The sequence below is a fragment of the Anoplopoma fimbria genome, chromosome 11 (assembly GCF_027596085.1).
Source record: "Anoplopoma fimbria isolate UVic2021 breed Golden Eagle Sablefish chromosome 11, Afim_UVic_2022, whole genome shotgun sequence".
Lineage (NCBI taxonomy): Eukaryota > Metazoa > Chordata > Actinopteri > Perciformes > Anoplopomatidae > Anoplopoma > Anoplopoma fimbria.
The window spans coordinates 7,141,294-7,165,903 of record NC_072459.1 but is presented as its reverse complement, the minus strand read 5'-3'; the positions used below and the strand labels follow the sequence as shown (position 1 = coordinate 7,165,903).

At 36.7% G+C, this 24,610-nt stretch overlaps 3 protein-coding genes across 3 annotated transcripts; 1 reads left to right on the top strand and 2 right to left on the bottom strand.

Moving 5' to 3' along the window:
• The first annotated feature begins 4,127 nt into the window (after positions 1 to 4,127).
• On the top strand, positions 4,128 to 13,272 carry LOC129098271 (germ cell-specific gene 1-like protein). Its single transcript, XM_054607255.1, has 5 exons — positions 4,128 to 4,431; positions 6,871 to 6,918; positions 7,892 to 8,044; positions 11,761 to 11,872; positions 12,969 to 13,272. Exons 1-5 carry the CDS (start codon positions 4,128 to 4,130, stop codon positions 13,270 to 13,272), a joined length of 921 nt encoding a protein of 306 aa, XP_054463230.1.
• Positions 13,273 to 15,771: 2,499 nt separating this feature from the next.
• Positions 15,772 to 16,876, bottom strand: LOC129098995 (protein NATD1-like). The gene is made up of 3 exons (XM_054608143.1): positions 16,674 to 16,876; positions 16,157 to 16,266; positions 15,772 to 16,082 (listed from the first exon to the last, which is right to left on the bottom strand). Exons 1-3 carry the CDS (start codon positions 16,828 to 16,830, stop codon positions 15,966 to 15,968), a joined length of 384 nt encoding a protein of 127 aa, XP_054464118.1. The 5' UTR covers positions 16,831 to 16,876; the 3' UTR covers positions 15,772 to 15,965.
• Positions 16,877 to 17,794: 918 nt separating this feature from the next.
• LOC129098997 (dehydrogenase/reductase SDR family member 7C-B-like) lies at positions 17,795 to 21,588 on the bottom strand. Its single transcript, XM_054608146.1, has 6 exons — positions 21,426 to 21,588; positions 21,138 to 21,250; positions 20,242 to 20,452; positions 20,059 to 20,151; positions 19,182 to 19,334; positions 17,795 to 18,000 (listed from the first exon to the last, which is right to left on the bottom strand). Exons 1-6 carry the CDS (start codon positions 21,586 to 21,588, stop codon positions 17,795 to 17,797), a joined length of 939 nt encoding a protein of 312 aa, XP_054464121.1.
• Between the last annotated feature and the right edge of the window lie 3,022 nt (positions 21,589 to 24,610).

Below are 24,610 nucleotides of genomic sequence, written 5' to 3'. Positions count from 1 at the left end.
CGCTGATGACACAACCTTATATTGTAAAGGTCAAACTACAAGCCTAGCTATTGGAAAAACTGCAGCTTGCTTTTAACAATCACCAACAGAGCACTGTAAGGATAAACTTGTTTAAAAAGCAGTAAAACTTAATTAATGTTAGACTTATGATCCTAAATAGCGTAACTAGATCGATGATAAACTTTTCACTCTTATTACCATTACGTACGTTTGTAACCTACTACTGTAATCTTTTATTGTTAGCTTTTTATGTGTCTATATGTATGTATATATTATATAAAAGTGACATAAGATAGCAGTAACAGGGCAGTAAGGGATTCAAACAAGGCCGACCGGCAGGACGCTGGGGGTCGCGGTAAATCCCTTCGAGGGTAGTGGGCTGCTCCTCCACAATAAATGGAATCAGATTATCTGTGTCTCCAGTGTAATAGTCTCAGGCCAGATTACAAGACCATCTGCTGAAGTGGTGCCAAAATCACAGAGAGTGAGGGCAATTAATGAATTGGGATAAGTGGACTATGCTGTGTAATTGCAGTGTTTGAGTGGTTGATAATCCATTTGTGTATCACTCAGCTACTACACCTCCACTGCTGATGCCTTTAGATGTACTGCTTTAAAGTATTCAGGAAAAACGTGAGAGGAAACCAGTATTCTCTGATGAGTGTTTTGCAGATATTGTGGGGGGCAACTGGTTTTTCTCAACTGGTGAATGGATATTTTACTTTTTTGTCTTTGTTTGGAGCATCTATCTGAAATGTCGCCCTTTACCGAATCAGATTATGAATCCCCAGATCTCTCTTTGGTCTTTCAAATATCATCATGTACTTTTACACAATCGCATAACATTTAGTTTTTGTTATGAAAATACACAGAATGTGGAGCATCTCTGTGTCAGGGGAAAAGGCTCACATCTGCTGGTCGTAAAAACTCTGATATTACGGCTTTTACACAGAATTAGTCCCCCCCCCCAACAGGTATTTATTATGTAAGAAAGGGATGAGTCCAGGAAATATTCACTGTACAACAGGCTTACTACTTCATCAACTGTAACGCTGGACTTATTCTCCCTGTGTTTACATTTTTATGACATGGAAGCTAATGTTCAGAATAATCTCTTTGTATTCTGGGGAATTACTCGGTGAGATGCTGGCTACGACTCAAAGTACTGCTCTCAAGTTTAAAACTGAATTTACCTGAGAATCAATCAACGTTTATGGATGCAAAACTCTAAAACCTTTTTTTGTATGTTCACACACATTAGACCTTCATATATTTCTGAATAGTGGTAGCTATTTTGAACACATCGGATACACAAAAAGCATTACATTTATTTTCTTGCTTAATTGACTACGACGGAAACCTTGACAAAGGCAACACATACCAGATTCTGTTCTTACCTTTCATAATAAAAGCCCTGGACATATACCCTAATATTCGCAGGCAAGTGTTTCACATTTTCTTTTATTTGTCTTGCCCCTGTTGGCCTTTAGTTTTTTTTTTTTTAAACCTGCAACACAGCAGTTTATAGTGTCGAACACAAAAACAATTGCCAAAAATTCCCATTTAAAAGGTTTGCAGTTGTCTTGTTATTTAAAGTGGCCTTAGGCTCTAAAATTAAGGACTATAGTGGGTCATAGTGGACCATGGTTGGGGTTGTCTTGGGTAAAACGTGTTCAGAGTACATGGTTTCTCAACTAGAGGATTTCAATCAATAATCCTGAAGTCAGGATCTCTTTAAGCTTGATGTTTTAGTTGTTGTTTTTTTACCTTTATTCAGTGTATTTTGGATTTAGCTCTGAAAACATGAAACGGATGCTGTGATTGAGGGAATATTAATGTTAGCATGCTAAACTTAGAAGGGGAACAACGGCATGGTAGTGTTGTCATTGGGGAGCATGCTAGCATAGCCCGAAGGGCTGTTTCTTGTTAGCATCTTCAACCGGTCCAATTTATCTTGCCAAAGTTGGGAACAATAGTCTTAATGCCTCAGATCATTTATGTGCTCATCCATTTGCTCCATTTAAAAAAGATATCTGCACACTTAAACAGGATTTATAAGCCATTAACTAAATGATACGACTGAACTGTGATGTTAATATTGACATTTCTTACCCAATTTATAAAATCATTAATTTCAAGGTTGAGAATGGCTCAAAACGCCATTTCAACTGTAATCGTTGAGGCCAATTCTGAGATAGAGTCGACAGTTTGGGATTTAACTACGTCATCTATGCCGAAATAAAAGAATGTTAACACCCTCTAAACAGACTCCCCTCCTCACCTCTCCTGACAGCATCCATCGTTTTTACTTTTTCAGTAAACACTGTGATGTTGATTTACAATCACAGCACATTACAACATCTGGTGAATCAGTTTTAATGATAATGTTATCTGGTGATAGCAACGTTTTCTATGCTTTGACAAGAGTGTGTAGATGAAGCATTAAAATTGTTAATTTGTCTCATTTAGCAGTTGGCTAGATAGTTAGCTACCGTTAGCTATCTTATACAATGTTTTCATGCTTACATTACACTTGTTGCAGAAAATGAGCAGATCAGCGAGCTGATGGTCAGCGGCAGCTCTGGGCCCCAACTTCCTCTCGACGCTAGGAGACTAAAGCCAAGAGGCAGGCGGCAACCCGGTTGTGCTAAGTGAAGCCAATGTTGAAGTATCTAAGAACTTGCATTCTCTTAACTGAACATCAGGGGGCGACTCCTCGTTGCAAAAAGAAGTCTGGTTGTATAGAAGTCTATGAGGAAATGACTCTACTTCTTACTTGATTTATTCCCTCAGTAAACATTGTAAACATGAGTTTATGGTCTCAATCTCTAGTTTCAAGTCTTCTTCAATACAGCATGATGTTCATTTAGAAAATGATGGTCCATTTAGAGTCGGGCGGGCTTACTGTGATTGACAGGTCGCTGCCGCTACCCGAGGCATATACGGCGTCTCTACATCACTCCTCCGCATTTCAGATATGGTAACTTCGTTCATTGGTTGCAAACGTCATGGTGACGGCGGTATTCCAAGATGGCGTCCGTCTTCACAATGTCAGTCCACAAACCAAAGGGTGACGTCACGATCCAACCCAGTCTCACGGCAATTTGTGAAATACTCACAAAAATAAACCAGAAATGTATTGATGTTCAGGGACACATATTGGGAGGTTTGTTGGTGTCACATGGCACAACTTTCTTTTTGTGACGACTTAAGTTTAGGCAAGAAAAAATGCTTTGTTAAGGAAAAAGATCATGGTTAACGATTAGGTTAAGGAAACTACAAGGTGTCGAACGTTGGTCTCCTGGTCAAACCAAAGGTGACACGATTGTTACTGAAAGTCTGAGCTGCAGAATCCCATGAACAACATTAATGTTGTGATGGAAAATCATCTAGAGGAAAAGACAAATGAATCATAGTAGACAGCAGATGTTTCTTTTTGTGCGAACATCTGTCATCCCTCACATACTTTCTGTAAGTAATTTGTCTTTATTTGACCTGCGTAACCGGCATCAGCAGGCTTTTCGACATGAGGAGATTTGTCCTGCGTGCACACACACATTATGGATGGATTTTCATGTGAGACTGTACACATTATGTCACGGCTCACCGGCACTTGATCTTACGCCTGCGGCTGCTGTTGCTTTGAGAAACGCTTCGACATGCAATGCAGGAAAAATCAGGGGAAATGTAAATTGTCCTGGATTATAATTTAATCTCATAGTAATCTTTTTTTTTTTATCTTTATGACTCTGCTCAAAGGAAATCTGGAACATAATTTGCCATTTGTAATGGATGATATTGCGAGAAAAGATTTGTAGAAGGGGAGGAGCGACGATGGGGCCGGACGAGCAGCAACGACTGAAAGAGTTCAAATGAAGCCGAGAAAAAGCAAAGACTGCCATGGGTTTCTATTGTTTCTGTGGAAGTGGAGAGAATGAATCCTTCAATCAAGGTGGTAGCACTTCATTAGCGCCGGCGGAAGGATGCACAGGATTCTCGCCCAAGGAGCCCCAAACAAGATTATGAAGATTTGACACATCTGCTGGGAGGCGAAACACGGCGGCTACATATCGAAAGCCGGGATTAGTTGCCTTTTCATTTCATCTCCTCGGGCCTGGCCTCGAACCATGAGGCTAGAGCGCGGCCGGCGGGCTTCCCTGGCGATCACCCTCAACTTGGTGGCGTTTGCCTTTGCCTTATCCGCAGTGACCACCAACTACTGGTGCGAGGGGACCAGGAAGGTGCCCAAGCCGTTCTGCACGGGGCCGCCGGTGAAGGTGAAGCAGTGGTTCTGCATCCGCTTCAACAGCTCCAACATCAACGACAGCCGGCTGGTGCAGTACATCTTCGAGAGCGGAGAGGAGAAGTTCCTCCTGAGGAAGTTCCACACGGGGATATTCTTCTCCTGCGAGCAGGCTGCCGACATGAACGGTGAGCAAGGTGTTTAAAAACAGGAAGTGAGTGACGGAGGACTCTTTAGTCGATCTACAGGTTAATGAGAGTAATTGCAGAGTCCATCTGTTCATCTGTGAATACACTGAACATGTTTTATTTACAGCAACATAACTTTATTTATATACCACGAAAGGCCTTCACATAGTATCTCATTTAATGTCTGTGGAACAGCGAACATTTTTAAAACTGTTTATTATTAATCTTTTCCATGATTTAAAGGCATAAATCGACTTTAAAAAAATATATAAAAATATATATATTTGGGATAAATTACTTAACATGTGCAACAATTAGACTGCACTTATGCAGAAAAAAAGGGACAGCATGCATGTGAGGTAAAGACAGACTGAAGGTGCTAATGAATTCATGAAAAGGCATCAAAGATTAACCAGGATTAACCAGGAGTCAAGTTGATTTGATGCCGTTAGATGTTTCAGCATGTAAAAACAAAAAATGTGTCAAAGTCAAAGCTGAATATCATCAAACAGAACTGTAAACTTAATAATTTGAACTGAAAATGATAACAACAGGTAAAGATGCTCCAGAACAAACCAAAGTCAGATCTTAAGTCCTCAGATATTTTACTCAGTTGTAGAAGAAATACTAAAAGTTCCTGCATTCAAAATGAGGTAAAAAAAAAAAAAAAAAAAACCTACAAAAGTATTAGCCTAAAATATAGTTGAAATACAAAAAAATAAAAGTTCTCATTTTGCAGAATCTCCAATTTCAAAATAATACATATGTTAATGAATTAGTGTTGCATACATGTGTTCATCACTTTAATGTTGCAGCTGGTAAAAGTGGAGCTAATTTAACTGATCTGTCCACCATGTAAAGGTAGGGGAATCTGCAGAGTAACTACTAACTAAAACTGTCAAATAAATGTAGTAGAATGAGAGAAATATCTGCCTCTGAGATAAAGTAAAAAGTAGTATACAATGGAACTACTGATATAAAGTAAAATCACCTTAAGGGCTGTGCTTGAGTAAATGTATTGAGTTACGTTACACTACTTTAAGCCTCAAGAAGAATCTTTATCTCAGATCAGAAAGTTGCTTTAAGAACTTTTTTGCTGACGGCGGTGAAATTGATGATCGGAGAACTTGAAAACTTTGTTTCACACCTCAGTTTTATCTTGATGACATAACATATTCATGACTAAATAAGCAACAACCTCTTTCTGGAAAATGCATTAGTAGTTTTAATTTATTAAGTGTCTAACACTCAAAAATTGCTTCATCCTGATTGGTTCAAAACTACAGATGTTCATTTAAGCAATTCACTTAACACTACCGAAAACTTAAACTAAAATCCTCCAAAACTATGTGTAATTCTGAGCAAAATAAAAGTGAAACATCGCTACAGTGTCTCAGGAAGTGCTATTAATATCAATATGCAGAAAAAAGCAGCCTTCTTTCTCATCACACTGAGTAAGATTCTGTTTTCTAAACATCAGCAGAGCTCCTGTGAGTCACAACCGGATTAAAAACATTTCTCTTAGCGCTGCATGCAACCCGTCCCATCTGTTTTCATAAGCTCTGGTAATAAGAAAGAGTAAACAATAGGTTTTAGGATTTATTTGCATGCATTTGAGAGACAAATTGTTTAATGTGCCAACTTCCAACGATATGACAAGTAAATGTTAATCAGTTTCCCAGGAACACAAACTGAAAATGATGAAGCTCATCATTTGATCTCCAGCTGGTCTCTGAAATTATTGGAATTATGATGTTTTAAATTTGTTTTGCCCCAAAACGCAGGTTAAGTTAGTACAATATAGTATTAATGTTATTGTTAGAAAACAAAACCAAACTGAAATTTTAAGAATTGTGCTTTCCAGAGAAAATGAATAATAATATTTAAAAAATATCTTAATGCTTCGACGGAAAAAACCTCAATATTTCTTGCATTAAAGTCAGAATATTTCCCCCCCAAAAAGCATAATTTCCTGAAATACAAGCATAATATTTCCAGAAAAATATATAAATATTTCCGGGAAAAAGTCAGACTATTTCCAGGAGAAAAAGTCTGAATATGTCCAGAAAAAACATATAATATTCTAGAAAAAAGTCAAAATATTCCCAGAAACTTTTGAGACAAAAATGATGAATGTATGCATGTTTTAACATTTCCTGACCACTACTTGTAGAAGACTTGTTTGGAACAATATCAATTTGAACACTTCCAATTTATTAATATCCATTAACCTTTAACATAACCACTGCAAAGCAGCTCAGATGAATATCCCAAACATTTGCCAATAAATCGATGATGCATGAATATTTACTTAACTAATCAAAACTTTCAAGAAAGTCTTATTTTCTCTCTAATTTGGGACCCGTAAAATACTGAAAGTGTCTCTTCATTCTACAACAATAACATTCATTTTAATGCATTTTTTTCTTTTGATCACAGGATTTGACTGTCGAGACTTCTTCGAGATTGCACCAGAACATGAAAGAGGTAAACTGGTTGAAGTTTTACATTCTTAACAATGAGTTTATGTTTCGTTTTAAGGCTTTGAGGGGGGAAAATTGTGTGATGTGTTCCTGAACACAGATAACATTATTAACAACATATTTCGGTACAATCATGGCTTCCTAAATTCAATATTTCAACATTGTTAGTGTCAACTTTCAAAATTAGACTATATAACTTGCCCATTACAAACATTTAAAATGATGATAGAAAAGTAAATTTACGACTACATTTTGGATCAGAATGAAATTTCCACGGTTAAATCGTCATAATAATAATAATAATAATAATAATAATAATAATAATAATAATAATAATAATAATAATAATAAACGATTAATACAACTATTACAATTCCCATGGTGCATTTGGGCAAGAAACATCCAATCATTGAACTTAAAAGTGTTTTGTTTGGAAAGTTTGAATTTAAGTGTCTCGAATTTGCTAACACTCGGATTCATGGCCCGTCAACGATCAATTTAGGTTTCAGATAGATGAATTGATGATGGAAGGATGGATGGATAGATTGACAGATGCCTACAAAGTGTGCAAATTGCAGTAAAATGTGCTAAACGAATATAATTAAAAGATGTTTTGCTTTTTGCCAGATCTCAAAAAAAGTGTAACTGCTGTCGGTCGTGTCAGAATCCTACCAGTCCACTAATGTCCAAACTGTGACAGAACAATAACAATAACAATTAACCTGAAAGAAAAAATCACCTGTCCTGTTATACCTCACCTTTACAAGCATGCTATGAAAAACTAGCATCAGTAGCAGCTGCTGCTCTGATTCTATTAATCCGTCTGGACGACCGGATTCAGATCTCCAGACCTGAAAGGAGCAGACCTGAGGTTCCCACATGACCTGCGTGGGATTATTCCTCATGGACGGGGTATTATGAGGACAACACAACTCAATTATCCCCCTCCCCCTCCTCTGTTTGTATTGTGTTAACAGGAGTGCTGTGGTTGTGCATCGTGGCTGAGAGTCTGTACCTCACCCTGCTCTTCACAGGCGGGGCTCTGATGACCCTGGAGCAATGTCCCTGCTTCAGCATCATGAACAAGCTGAAGATCAGTGCCTTCGCTGCCTTGTGCACCGCCCTGTCAGGTAACACAGATGATTTGTGCACAAGTGGAAACCTGAGTGAAGCCAATGCGGAAGTGTCTTTAAACGTGCATTCTCTCTACTGACCAGCAGGGGGCGACTCCTCTGGTTGTATAGAAGTCGATGAGAAAATGACTCTACTTCTCTCTTGATTTATTTCCTCAGTTATGCCTCACTTTTGTTTTCCTAAAGGCTCCGTTTTTCGATTTAGTTTTGGTAGTGAACCATCCTACCAAACAGCAACTTTTAGCCATTTTTCTGGTCTTTGTTAGCCGGTAGAAAAGTGACAATGAGGCACCGTTCCACAATACAAAGTCAATGACATGTAAATTATTTAGAGGGGAATTAAACAACCTGTTTTATGTTGTAAAACAGAACGTTTGAATCTCTTCAGCTTGCGTTAACTATATACCTTTTTTAGGCATTTAACCAAAAACATTAAAAGAACACATTGACTTAGAGATGAGGGTACAGGAAGTGAAAAATGCTGACTCATTTCTGGGTTTGAGGACTGATTCCTGCAGCACCCTATACTGTTTGGTTCAGTCATAACCAATCAATGCTTTAATATTGTGTAATTACCTCTCTATACAGTAGTTTGCATTGTTGGTGGCAGAGTCCGCCATTCCTGCATTGGATTCAAATTACCTTCACACTCGGGAGAGAAACAATGCGGCACGATTTTATCTCCCCGATCTCAGCATCTGTGATGGCTGTTACTGCTACCACACACTCAAATAAACACAGGGCAGCTTTTATTGTGAAGGAGTCACAGGAAATAGGATTTGTCACTGAAACGATTAAAAAGGGAACATGAGAAAAATGTATTTTTAGGTGCAATAGGATTTTAAAAAACAAAACCTTTTTAAATGGGATAACAGAAAATGCATTTCAAAATGACATTGAAAAAAGATCTAATTTATCCATTTAAAACTGTTTATTAATGATCACAGCCAAATAAATAATGTTACTCTGATTATCACATTATGATTTAGTTTTACAATACTATAATCAGAAAATAAAATAAAAATATTTATTCTGGTAGCACACTTGAGCCTCCATACATTAATCTCTTTTGATCAGATTTAAACAAACTTTTAAATCCTTCAGTTCAGTCTAAACTAAATCCAGCTGCTGTGAACCAATCACAGAGGTGAACCACAGCGGGACGGCCAGTCACATGATGACCGTTTAACTGTACGCATAAGAACACAGTTTGATAGATTCATGCCATAAATCTGGATTAATTCATTGGGTTTCCTGTTTTGGGAACAATGTCGGGATTCCAAAAAGCTTCAGTTTAATCCCTTTTTTATTAGTGCAGAAAGAAAGTATATTTATTTTTTATCTTTGAAATAGTGTGCATGAAACAAGCCTCAACTCTGTAAGAGCATTTTCAATTAACTCCCCCAAACTAAATATTACAGAAAGATGAGAGAAACTCTCTTTATGGTTATGTTTTATTAATAAAAGAAATGTAAACTTAAAAATGTCTCCTTAATAGTAATTTGTTCTGTGTTTTAGCACACTATAATGTTGTTTTATACTGATATAAGGACATTTAAAGTGTTCATGAAGGAACATTTTATATTAATGACAAAGTCAGCTGAATATATGACAGGTGTGTCAGAGGAAAAAACTCAGGTAACATGTCTCACAATCAGCTGGATTGATTATTAACTCACAGGTACGATTATTTTCATCGTTGCTTAATCTGTTGAATATTTTCACAATAAATCAATTAGTTGTTTTGTTTATAAGATGTCAGAAAATGGTGATCAGTATTTCGTAAAGCCAATGTCTTGAAAGAAATTCAGTAAAGAATAAAGAAACACATTCACATTAAAGAAACTGGGAGCAGAGAATTTTTCCTTTTTACTTACAAAATTAATAAAACCGATAGATGATCAAAAAATATATATATTTATAAATATATATTGTCAGTTAATAAATCATCAACTATTTTGAATATTTATTTACTAATTAAGCACAATCAAGCACAAGTTTATTCATTATTAAAAAGTTAACCATTAACACAAATTCGAAATGTTCCTTTTTCCCCCAGTAAACAAGATGACAACAAAAATAACATCTGTACAACTTTTAAAGCAGGAATGAATGAGCTGAAGCATTTAGATATTGATGCTACCCAAGTCCAACAACTGGAAAATATATAAATAAATAAATAAACATCATAGTAAAAATAAGGAAAATATTGTTACAGCGGTTTTACTGTATTAATATGTCTGTTGACATGCACATAAGAAGAACTATAGTTATTGACAAATACATAAATAAACCTTTCTATCTGCCACATTATAGTGTGTTAAAACCATTCATTAGATATTTTTTGACTGCTTATAAATGCTAAACAGTGAGAGTAGAAGCTTTGCCGTTACTGTATCTCAGGAGCAGATAACTGTAAATGAGTCGGAGCAGGGCAGCAGGTCATCAGCAGCACAGAGCGCCGTCCTGCCTCCTCCACTACCTCGGAGGATTTGCTGGTTTGTGGACTAATCGGATTGGAGCCGGGGCAGCGGTTTTTGGGCTGTGCCAAGACCTGCCCAGAGGAGCTCCCTCTACTCCCCCACGTTACTCCCCTGACTCCCATCCCCCTCTGTTGTTACGAGTTAATCCCAAGAAAAGCAGCTGTGGAGAGGCAGGCTGCTGGAAGAGGGAGGGTCAGGATCTGACAGGGAGATAACAGAGAGGCCAGTTCACCTCAACCCGAGTGTGTCTGAATACATCATACATCCAAATACAACACAGTTTAACTGTCAGTAAATATTTGTTCCTAAAAGATCTCTCTTTACGTTTTATTTGCAACAACCTTTTGTAACAAGGTGCATTAGCGGACACTATAAAAGAGATAATTCAGTGTGATGGAATCAACTTTAGTCACCAACTAAAGGTAAAATTGTTAAGTTTGTCAATTTTAAGCAGGCGTCAACCTCCGTTTCTGCCAAGTGAAGCCGATGCGGAAGTGTCTTAAAACTTGCATTCTCTCTACTGACCAGCAGGGGGCGACTCCTCGCAGATGGCGACTCCTCGCAGGGGCAACTCCTCTGGTTGCAAAAAGAAGTCAGATTGTATAGAGGTCTATGAGAAAATGACCCTACCTTCACTTGATTTATTACCTCAGTAAACATTGTAAACATGAGTTTATGGTCTCAATCTCTAGTTTCAAGTCTTCTTCAATACAGCATGATGTTCATTTAGTAAATTATGCTCCATTTAGAGTCAAATAGACCATAAAGCAGAGTATGCTTTAGGGCGGGGCTACTGTGATTGACAGGTCGCTGCTGTCATGTTTGAAAAGCTCCATGAAATAGACAGAGATGTGGTGGAGACCAAAAACAAAGCTAAAAGAGAGAAAAAGAAAGAAAAAAACATTTACAAACATTTTCTTGTAGATCTCTTATTCTGCTTATTTGCAAGAAAACTGCAACTGGGGCTCCTAATTTTGCTTAACAAAATTAAGTGTTTCCCATAATGCATTGTGCTTAGCTGAGCTCTATGTTAACGGTTCCTTTTGTTTAGTTTAAATAAAGTAACATGAAGTTCTTTTTATGCCTTTAATGTTGAGTCTTGGTGATCAGGAAGATTGATATCAGTCATTAATCAATATTCTGTTCAACCCACTCATTACTAAAGTAGTAACTTGTGTTAGTTGTTCAGATGTTTCTTCTTCTCACACACTGATTTGCTCTCGTCCTCAGGCCTTTGTGGGATGGTGGCCCACATGATGTTCACCACCATATTCCAGCTGGCTGTCGCTATGGGACCAGAAGACTGGAGGCCCAAGACCTGGGACTACAGCTGGTCTTATATGTAAGCTCATTTTTAAATCCACTGAAAAATATTTATATATTTGTATAAATATACACCACTGTTAAAAAGTTTGGAACAACTGTTATATTTATGTTTGTAGTGTCTCCAGGAACATTTCTGTCCAACATTTTCGGTCAAGTGCTCGTAGCAATATTTATGGAAAATAATGCATCATAATTCGTAGATATCCCACAAAAAAAAATTGTATGTTATACACATAATCTTGAACGAAGAAGTACAAAGACAGCTAAAGCACACACAGGCGGGCTGAAGGTGGGAAGGTGGATGGGTCCAACAAACAAAAATATTTTAATCAGGGACCTCTGTTTGTCAATTTTGATTTATTTGTTGCGAACTTTCATACTTTGGTGAAGGCAACTTCTGAATTTATTTCAACCCAAACAAAGGTATTTTCCTTAACCTAACTAGGTAGTTTTGTTGTCTAAACCTAATTGAGTATTTCACGATCTTATCCTTAACCTAGCTGAGTTGTTTCCTGTGAAGGTGGACGTTTGGTAGACTATATGCATCTATGAAGTGTAACTTTTACAAGCACTTTTGGACTTTTGTAAGGAAAACACGAAAAATGATCATTTTTCGTGGGTTGACCTCCAAATCCCACAACCTGTATATAGAGTTTAAAGTCTATACTTCTACATCGAACAGGTCTCTTTGCCAGTCAGTCTCTCTCTTTATTTCTTTGGTCTTTTTTTAAATGTAAATTATCAACTATGTCTGGTCGTCAATGGTCGTCTAGGGAAACCAGACTTGATATCAACCTGTTTTGTTTTCCACAGACGTCGCCTACCCAGTGGGTTCCTTCTTTTAGTAATAACTATCTTAATATACATAAAAACAGTATAATTCAGACACCAAATGTTTTATTGTCATCTGAATGGACACAGTCTAGCTTTGGTGACAGTAAATTCATAACAATTGAACGTTGATGTATAATATTGGTGTGTTTTGACTTGTGAACACATTTGATCAAAATTTTCTTCACAAAAAAAGAAGAAACATACGTTTTTAGCCTATTTAGTTAGAGTTCGTACATTTGCATCAGTGTGACTTCCTGTTTCTCGAACCTTCTCCTCAGCTTAGCATGGGGCTCTTTCGGCACCTGCATGGGCTCTGCGGTGACGGCGCTCAACAGGTACACGAAGACCATCGTGGAGTTCAAATACAAGCGGCGGAACATCGAGAAGAGCCTGATGATCAAGCAGAAGATGCTGGAGCAGGACCTCCCCGACCAGATGTGGGACATGTACCTGACCGCCGTCCCGGTCGACGCCGAGGCTCAGCTAGGACGGCCGGTCAACGGCCACAAACCCTCGACAGGAACAACGTATGTGGTGGAAATGGGCGGAGAACGAGAACCACAAGGGGAGGTGTATTGTTAAAAATGGAGTCCCAGACTCCGTGACCCACTGGAACAGTTTTAAGACTGATTTCCTGGACCCAGATTGGGATTTAAATTCATAATACAGGAGACATATTTGTTTATTTTTTTCCGGAAATAATGTCGGCTTTGACACAACATGCATTTCATCAAATATTACGGGAGGAAGAGGGCTGCAATTTCAACGACTTCACACTAATCTGAGGAAAGCTGCAGGATGTGCAGGCGGCTGCTGTTGCTGCAGGTCCCTTTGTGTGTCATGTTGTGATGTTTCAACCTCAAAGATCTGTCTCTGTTTTGGCCTTTTTCTTAATTCAAGTTGCTCTTGTTGCTCTCTGGGATGACGTTCGGTGACGTACTCATTAAGATGAACAAAGACTCTCAGTTGGAACATTACTGTTCTCTGAAAGGACGACTGAGCAACAGCACAAAGGCCAAAATGAACTGTCTACGGTTGTTAATGGAAAGTCAATCAAACGACTACATATAGACACAGCTACAGAGACACAAAATGACCATAAAGAGACAAAAAATGACCACGATGAGAGGCAAATCGTTTGAAAAACGTAAAATGACAACAAATTTGCACAAAATCACACAGAAAAACACCAATAGACCCAAAATGTCCACAAAAAGACAGAAAACACAATAACAAAACACACGAAATTACCAGAAAGACGCAAAATAACCACAAAACTACCACAAAAAGATGAGCAAGAAAAGATACAAAACACCCCCAAAAAAGTACTCAAAATTACCGCAAAGAGCCTAAATAACATCAGAGAGACACAAAACAACCAGACACAAATACTACAAATAGGCACCAAACTACAACAAAATGACCACAAGACGTAAAAAACAATAACCAAAAACACACTAAATGATCACAATGACCCAAAAGACGACCACAAGAAAATACAAAACACCCACAAAGGCACACAAATACCCGAAAGGATACAAAGCGACCACAAAGACACCGAAAAATACTACAAATAGACACAAAACAACCACAAAGACACAGAATAATACCACAAAATGAACAAAATGACTACAAGTAGAACTAAATGACAAAAAAGACGAAAAACAGCCACACAGACACAAAAAATACTACAAAGAAACATAAAAATATCACAAAACAACCACAAAAAACTGCCCAACAGACCAAAGAGAGAAACTACGAACAGCGCAGCTGTTAAGAGTCTCTTCCTGTCTGTTAGTCTCGTCTCTTACATGGAGGACGAGGCGAGAGGCCTTTTTTCATTGTCTCATAATCCGTCCATGTGGAACCATAATACATCTGAGGAGAGAGATTATTCCTGTTGGCTAAAAGTACATCTTCTCCGTGTCTGGAGCCGCCGCTGCCGCCGCAAGCGTTTGTGGTTCAGGGGCAGATGGGTTGAGAGCCGACAGTTTATCTCACGAGGGGATCAGTCGGATGTATTATCTCTGCTTGGTATTCATTAACACTCTGTTTTTCATATGCAATGACGTCTGCAAATATGTGACTCTAAAAAGGGCGTTAAATGCATTTTTGTCACACTTTCAATGGTGATACATTAACAAAAATGCCTGCATGTGGTTGATTTTTAAACATCACTTATTAAGCATTTATTCACGCTTTAATTCTGTCGTTGATTGTTAAAAAGAAAGCAGAAATTTGCTTTTCAATAACTTCCCCTTGAAACATTTTCTACAAACATTGACTCAACAAAAAAGAGGAGTGAAGGGACTTTTCTATGACGGAGTGAGACTGACATCTATTGGACTAAAAGTATTTTGTCTTAGGATCAACTAGAGGGATGATCTGTTTGTATTTCCAGCACAGGAATGTTTCATGAAAATAAAACATGATGAATGCTTTTCAGTTGAGGAGGAAAAAACTGAAATAAAACCTTGATGATTTAGTCACGTCTGTTTAATGTGCTGCTGATCTCTTATATAGTTTGTTCTTTCTGACGCTGAGTTTTTTTTTATTCCTGCTGATGTAATTTATCTAATAATTATCTTATTACGTGTTTAAATCCAACCTATACTGCGTTCGACCAACATGTGAGTTCATCTTAGATTCTGAACTCATGTGGAGGAAAAAAACAGAACCGTTTCTTATGAAATGTACAATATATATTAATATTTATACTTTTTTTTTGCAGTTTTTTCTTTCAGGTATATGATCTTGTGATATATATATAATTATTTATATTTAAAAATATATATATATCAATATACTCAGAGAAGACATTTCCAAAAATTTGCACTTTAATTATCAACAAATACATCTTAGAAAGACAAAGGCTTTTTTTTTTTTTTAAAGTATGCAGACTTTATCAATAACCAAACATTATGCCTTGATAAACATGTCATTAATTAATAAATATTGATACCTCGTGAGAACAAATTTAAACAGTCTGATTACAGACACAAAATTTAAGAAAGTTCAAGCTTATATATATATATATATATTTTTTTTTAAAAGATCATTTTACTTATTTAAGGTTGACAAACATCTTCAAACCCGGAATTCCTTCGGGAGATTTTAAGTATCTTTACTCATAATTACCATGAATTAAATGCATGTCTCTTTAAAATCATTATTAAAGATGGTTATAGATCCATTTGGCCTCAATAGCAATGATTGATGAGGTTGTGGTTGATTTGAGGTAGAATCTCAGTCTGTACTGAACAAACAGACTTCAGTCAAGTGATGAGACGTTGCTTATAACTTTGTAGAGGGTTTTCCTCGATGTATTTCTTTATATACCAACAGGAGACATGAGCCTTGAGGTTTTCTTCAACCAGGAAGTCCATGGCAGCCTGTAAAAAGAGATATTTAATACATTATAGACAGCATTTCAAATCCGACTGATGCCCCGATGAGTTTAAGTTACCTGAGACAGAAGAGCAGCAACACCTTGGCCTCTGAATGTCTCTGGTACAAATGTCGACATCAGATCCACCTCCTTCTCCCCGGTGAATCTGTAGAGCAGCACTGCACAGTCTGTAGAGAGAGGAGGAGGAAGACTTAACACCACATTTTGAATTATTGGGGATCCAAGTAACCACAACACAGCTCATAAAAGGGAACGAGGAATCCCAGAAAAAGCTAATAAACATGTAAAATCAACATTTTACTTTGAATTATACAAGTATTTATTGCATTAACTCATGTTTTAAAATGAGGCAGCAATCTTTTGTTTAACATTAATTGGGTGAGGGACATTTGGTGGAAGTAAAATCATGTATGGGCCCCCCAAAAAGCTATTTTTCAGGCCCTGGATTAACCATTTCATAGACATTTTGTCGGACAGACTTGTGCATTCTAGCAGGCCCCGCGTGTTGACGCCGGGCTCCCCTCCAGGATCTCACCCGGTTACCGGTGCTTCAAACCCGGCTCCCTCTGCTTACCAGCCCCGCTGCCCGGAGCGACGGTGAAGCGCCGGTTCTGTCGGTCATGTTCCACCGTTAGACTGCAGCCGGAGCTCAACGCACTGGACACGGCTGCAGGATGAGACTTCAGTCGGAGAGTTACCCCGGTGAGTCTGGAAAATACTTTAAAGGCCATTTACACACTAAAAGGACACGTAATACTACTACTAGCAGCATGTAGTAGTAGTATTACAGACTGAGCACTAGAGGGCGCCTTCGCTCTTAAGATAATGATTAACTTCTTTATGACCTTTTTGACCTTTACATAACAACAGGGGTTTCATTTTTATAAATGTGATTTAATGATGAAAAACTTAAGAAATTAGGTGCATGCTTTTTAAAAATGTTTTCACAATTAATTCCACTATAACTTAATTTACAGAATATTTTCTTCAGTTGAAATTGAGCTTTTCTTTTGAAAATAATCTACACAATTAGTGTCAAATTAAATGAAAAGCTCTATTATTTTGATTAAATAATGAGCATTTTTAAAATTTGGGTGTACAAATTGTTTTATACATTTTCAAAGGTTATTACACTATAACTTAACTTACAGTTCTTTTATTTCTGTATGATTTGCTGAGAAAGATCGATATAATTTGTTAGATAAGAAAAAACCTAAAGAAGTACTCAAAAAATTATTATCCTTCTAGTTGTTTACAGGCAAGTATACAATTCAACAATTATGGAGAGTATTATTTCCTAATAATAAATTAATATTTACTTAAATTTAAATTGCGCTCTTCTTTAAAAAAAATCTACATAATTAGTGTAATTACATGAAATTCTCTGGAAATCACCAACATGTTAAATAAACTGTTAATGTTTTCTTTAAGAATGTGTGGTCAATAAACTGTTGTAAATTTTTTATTAAAATAAATCATTTTTTTAAATGATTAAAAGAAAAGGAAAACAACTTTTAAATGACAAGGGCTTACACGTAAATACTTTTTATTTCTATTCCAAAGCCACAAATACAAGAGTATTTTCTTTATAATAACCATATTTATGTTAATGCTGCTCCTTGATGGGACGGAAGATACAACATAAAACATGTCCTCAGTGATTAGAGTGTTTGCATCCTGTAAAAACCAGCAGCTCTACATGTTTTCTTCGGCTGCTGCGCTCTTCACTCCTGCAGCCATGACAGCGAAGAATATGTTGGGGAAGAAGGACCTGGTGTAGAGCGCCACCTTCGGCAGCGAGGGAGCGATCATCACCTCCCTCCTCTTGTTGCTCAAAGTCTTCACGATCTCAGTCGTCGCCTCATCCGGAGAAACACCGAGAGGTTTCTTGGTGTACAACACTGCAAAGAGAAGAGAGATAAAATGATACAGTTTTTATTTATTAAAGTCTTAAAAACATAGTCTAACTACAAACCTAACCAAAGTTTACTTTTTATATATCTTTATTCAATACATTTATTGTATACCAGTCTTGGAATTTAACAAAGTATATTATCTTAAGTATTTAAGTGGAAGTTTGATGTACTTGCACTTGTATATTTCTATTTTAATCAACTTTTATACTTCTACATTCATTTCAACAGCTACTTTAAAGATCAAGATTTTATACATAAACGTAAGATCAGTATATGAAATATGCAGTTATATTGATGCTGCTAATACATTAATGCATCAGTACTAATAATCTAATAATATATACATAAATTATAAACATGACAATTTGATTAGGGCCATTTTTGGTAATGAGTACTTTTAGTTTTGATACCTTAAGTACATTTTGCTGGTACTAATTGTTTGCTTTTACGTGAGTATAATTTTGAAAGCAGGACTTTTTATAATTTAACTTGTAATGAAGTATTTTTTATATTGTGGTATTACTACTTTTACTCAAGTAATTAGCTCAATACTTTGTCATTCCAATGTTATTTGTTTATCCCAAAGGTAATATGCAATAAAAAAAATGTATCTGCCAATAAATGTTAGACATAATAGTTGTGGTATGTGTCGTTTATATAATATATATATATATATGTTTTTTTCCTGTAAAGGATGGACAATAAAATAAACGTTGTCTTAATCCCAAACCAAGTACTACTAGATTAAAAATCTATTATTCCATTTTGAGGACATGCTCCATATACGTATGATATCACCTAAAATATTAGAGAAAAAAACTCTCAACAAGCTAAACAAGTCACGGCCTCAAAGATCAGTTAGATGCAGAAGTCCCCTTTTCATTTAAGTTTATATTAATAAGCATATTAAATACCTGGAATGTAATTGTCATACAGTAAACCATTAGGGCCTCATAAAAAGGTCACGTATTCACTAATAATTCATCCACTGTGAGCCTTAAATATCCAGGGAATGGGAATCAAAAGTGCTGCAAAGCTGAAAATCAATCAGGATCATCCTCTGGGGACAAATAATATATACGACAGTTGTCATGACTCTTTATGTTTCCCTGCAGTGGTTAAAAAATAAAACGTTTGATAGAACTTTGTCCTCTGATTTTCCTCACATGACCAGATGGATTTGGAGGCCTCTGTGATGTCGGAAGAGGAGGAGCGGCTGATGAAGGTGTGGTTGATGGTGCTGATGGAGATGCCGAACTCTTCCACTTCAGCTCTCAGGCAGTCAAAGAAGGCCAGGACCGCGTGTTTAGACGCTGCGTCTGGAATAAATACACAACACAGTAAAAATTGTTACTTTTACCTCATATTGATTATTTTATAATAATAATAATAATAATGAATAATTATAATAATCTTTATTTCATAGTACATTTCATGAAGACTATGTAGCTCAAAGTGCTGTACATTTAAAAATACATAAAAACAGAAAACCTTACTTTTAGAAATAAAAATAAATGAAAGTCGTAGGAATAAAACATGCACTTACATTTAAAGTGGCATTTAAAGAATTTCAACATATGATAAGATCTGGAAAACATTTTACATTTTAAATAAATAAAAAAAGTTTAGACATAAATGTGTTTAAAGGCGATGAATTGTTTTACCCTCCGGTGTGGGCGGTAATTTAACGTGCTAAGTCTCTAGCTTAGATTCGTTTACTAGCATGCTAATATTTGCTAATTAGCTTTAAACAGAAAGTACAGCTGAGGCTGATTGGAAAGTCAGGAGTTTCACAGTGTTGGACACGATACATGATGACCTCATGATGGCGCTAGATGAAAAGTCATAGGCTCACCAAAGTTTTTACAAATGTGTGCGCCAAATTTCATGGCAATAAATCCTAAAGTTGTCATCCAAAACCACAATTGTAACCTCATAATGGCGCTACACGACCAATGGGGACCATTCCTTCTAATATTTGTTAAGAATACTTTAGTGCTTTAAGTACAATAGCGCCCAAAATAAGGGTTTAATAAAACTCACATGCGGTGCGAAAAGGCACAGCTATTTTCCCCTGGATGCTGTTGACGAGGAGCAGGTGACCGGTTCTCCTTGAGATCATTGAGGGCAGCAAACCTGAAACCGAAATGTTTAAACAAACTGCAAAGCAACAAAAACAACATCATCGTCTACTTCTACAGACTGAAATGTGTTTCCATCGTGTACCTTTGGCCAGCGTGGCCGGTCCAAAGTAGTTGTTGTCCATCAGTAACCTGTCCATCTCCAGAGACACACTCTGTGCCGGAGCTTTGACCTTCATGCTGCTGTTGAAGATGAGGATGTCCAGGCAGCCGTAACACTCCAGGATCTCAGAGATAACCTCGGGCATGCTGTCCATGTCTCCAAAGTCCAGCAGCACCAGTTTAGCAGGAAACGTCTGAGAAACAGGGATTACAAGTAGAACATTTACTAAAAGATAGTTTTTATAATTTATATTTTTAATGCTACTTTATGCTTTTTATCCACTACAGTTTTTATGTGAACAATTTTCATAAAAACATATAATACGTTTATAAAATGCAACACATTGTTTAAGATAAAACCAGTAGTTTCCAATCTTTTTCGCTTACAAAGTAATAATAGTCTTGTCTTGGCCTCAAGTCACATTTCAGATGTCTGTGAGTAACAGTTTGAGTCTCAAAGAGGTGAAATTATAAAACACGTCAAAAGATTAGAGAAAAGTCCAAAAATGTAAAGTCAATTTGTGTATAAGAAGTTTCTTCTTTTCCATTAATCACCTAACGACCCCTCTGATTTATTTGGTGACCTTTCAAGGGATGCAACCCCTAGGTTGGGAACCACTGGACTAAATTGTCCACCTACAGCAGCTATAACAGTAACATGCTGCTCTATTAAGCATGTAATAATGTCATATATATTAATATATCAGTTACAGGAGAAACTCTACTGCAGAACGAGTACTTTTACTTTTGATTCTTTGAATACATTTAGCTGATAATATTCTTCTACTTGTGGGATCCTAAATGCAGGACTTCTACTTGTAACGGAGTATTTAAATATACACCACTGTCTGTTTCCTGTTTCAGAGCTGGTATTCTTACCAAAGTTGGGTCTGAGGCGTTCGCCAAATCATCGGCCAGTTCTTCAAGATTCTCCCAACTCTTCCCACAGAGGATCAGCCTCGCTCCTCCTTTGTGAAACACACCTGCACATTCTGCATTAAAAAATAAAGTTCACTGTAAAATTTTAATGGATGACCTGAATCTTAGGACAATCTTCTCTCTGATGATCTCGTTTACTGATGGAGGTCATATAGAGGATCAGGACTAAACTGAGACTGATTCAGAACCAGATAAAAGTTCCTCACAGTAACTTTAAAGCATCGTTACCTTTTCCAAGCCCGGATAAAGCGTTGGTTATAACCACCACTTTATTGCGAACTGACGTTTTGGACAGCAGACCTGTAATGAAGCTATAGAGGTAGAAAAATCCAGCTGTGAGCACGACTGCACATGGCACCAGGAGAACCGTGGTGGTCCAAACCGAGTCCATCTCCTGCACGATATCCTGAAAAAGGTTTTATTTATATATTTAATATGCAGAATTAAAACAAAACAAAAGTATTTATATCTTTGTAAATCCTCGCAGGAAATATTAAATGAATAGTTTGACGTTCTGAGACGCTTATTCACTTTCTGACGGAGAGTTAAATATAAGATTTCACCCAGCAGCTGGTTAGCTTAGCTTAGCACAAAGACTGGAAACAGAGGGAAATAGCTAGCTTACACATAAATCTCTGTAAAATCATTGTAACATTTTGGTTTCTGTACAAAATAAACAAATAAGATGCAACATAATAATTGGTGAACTTTAGAGTAAGGCTAGCTGTTTCCCACTGTTTCCAGTCTTTGTGCTAAGCTATGCTAACTAGCTGACTGTAGCTTCATACTTATCATACAGACATAACATTGGTGTCAATCTTCTCATTTAAATCTAAGGAAGAAAGTGAATAAGTATATGAGCGTTAGCTGATACGTTGTTTCTTTTGGTTTTTAAAGTATGTTTGATGTTTTAAACATACTTTTTTAGATGGAAAATTATTTTTCTGAAGATGCAGATGAGATGGGATGGGATGTCCATTTAAGATCTAGTGAACATTAATAAAATTAAAAAGGAGCGTTTCATACCCAAAAGCTCTCCGGCTCCGTAACATTGGAATCCATCTCACCTGCTACAAACATTTATTAATCTATAACTATTCTTATAACTCTGAAATAAAAACAAAGAAGACATGTTTTTAACCGTGTTCTTACATTGGACATCAAAACAAAGAATAAATGATAAAAAACCACATCCTTAAGATTTGTGCCTACTACATATACATTTTTGGGGATATTTTGATATTTAAATACAATATACAGACGATCAGTGCTGCATGAGGAATAATCACATTCACAATCATTAACTGAAAATAAGATTTGTTGAATCTTAATTTTGAACTATCAACTTTTCAAACTATAATGTAGCCCTTTTTTCATTCGGCCAGATCTGAGTTTCATTTCTATGAATTGTGAATGTGATTATATCTCAAACATCAGTTGATTACTGAACCGGGCCCAACATTAAAAGGATCAGTGACCCAAAAGGGCAGGAGGCTCCTTACTTTTGAAGTGTCTGTCTGCATTTCTTGTGACTCAAGCGATCAATCGCACAATAAAACGAGTACAAAGAGTTACAAAAGTGCCAAAAAGAGACACAATAGGACCACAAATTAGATGCTAAATGGCTAGAAAGACACAAAACAAGCACAAAAAGACAAAGAGACACAAAACCAATAAAAAGAGACACAAAACAACCACAAAGAAACAAAAAAATCCATAAAAAGACACAAGATGTCCACAAAAGACAAACAAACAGCTAAAGAGAGATACTTAAAAAAAACAGCACAAATCAACACAAAACAACAAAAGGACTACAAAGAGACACAAACTCACAACAAAGAGACACAAAACAACCCCAAACAGACAAAGAGACACAAAATGTCAAAACACAAATGAATGGCTAAAAAGAGATACTAAATTAGCATGAAAAGCCCCAAACAACCACAAAAAGACACAACACAACCAAAGAGACGCAGAACGACTTTAGATGTACACAAAACATCTACAAAAAGGTGCAAAACAACCACATAGAGGTAGAAAAAGGACAACAAAGAGACACAAAACAACTACATACGGAGATACCTAAAATAACGTCAAAGAGACCGAACAACTGGACAAAGAGAAGTGAAAAACATTTTGGTTTGTTGTTCCAACGTAAGATGTCTTTAAATGTCTGTGTCCTATTGCTCTTAATCTGAACATGACCTCATAGAGTTATATTTTACAGTCAACCTTTCCTTTCACATTAAGTGTAATCCGATAGAAAACATTTGAAAAGGCCACTTTTTGTCCGCAGATAATAAAGACCAACATTTACATGTTCTAGATTAGTCCAACAGGGAATCTGAAGATAACCTTTTGGTTTAGGTTTACCGTGCCGAGCCCCGGCTGTTTGTCTAAATATAAACATGCCCTAGAAATAGATACTGTATCTCAATGCCACAGAGAACCAGCCACATTATTCCTGAACAGAGTCAAGAGATACATGAACACAATCAAAAACTGAACAGCACAAAAAGGAAATATTCACTTTGTATTCCAAGTAGCAGCTGTTTAGATTAAAAGTTTGTTGACAAAGTGTCTCTGAGTGACTCAAAGAGAGCTGGTCACGTCTAACTGACCTGGATCCTGCAAGAAAAGAGTTATGGGCCCACACTTACTGCTTCTGAGGCCTCTGCAGGTGTTCTGGGTGTTTTTATTCGTATCCTGAGGAGCAGCTCGCCTCAGCAGCTCATCCACAGAGTTCCTCCGACCGGACCGGCTGCAGCACTGCCACAGCAATACTTTGGGATTTGAGCTCTTTTAATAGCAGCACAGCTGAGTCAGCTATTTTCAACGTATGTTGTCGACATGTTATGTTTAGAGTGACAGGGGAGAGGACGAGGAGGGGCTGATAGGTGAGAGAGGTGTTTCTACTGGCTTCTGTTAAGTGACATTTCTAATGTTCTGTACATTGCAAAGATTAATTATACATAGGGTTAGTGTTATATATAGAGCAAAACTGATTTAAGAATAAAACAAAGTCATTCATTTTAAAATAATCTATGTATTGAGCAGCCAGAGGGAGAGATGTGGTGTTGAGGTCTTCATGATGAGATGTTAGGGACTAAAGTCAAGTTTATTTATTTAGCACTTTTAATTCAATAGCAGTAGAGCCAGTGTGCTTCAAAATAAAAAGCAAAAATAGGCAAAAAATCTTATGTAACAAAACATGTAAAATAATAACAGATAAGATAAGAGGGTATTACAAGAAAAACGGAAATATAAATGTAGAATAAAAAATAAATAAAAAATACATTTTATAATAATAATAAATATTATAAGTTTTACCCCTTTATATGAAAACATGTCCTTAAAAAATAAGAGTAAGCTTTATGCACGATGGCCATTCAGAAAGTTAAATATTACATTAT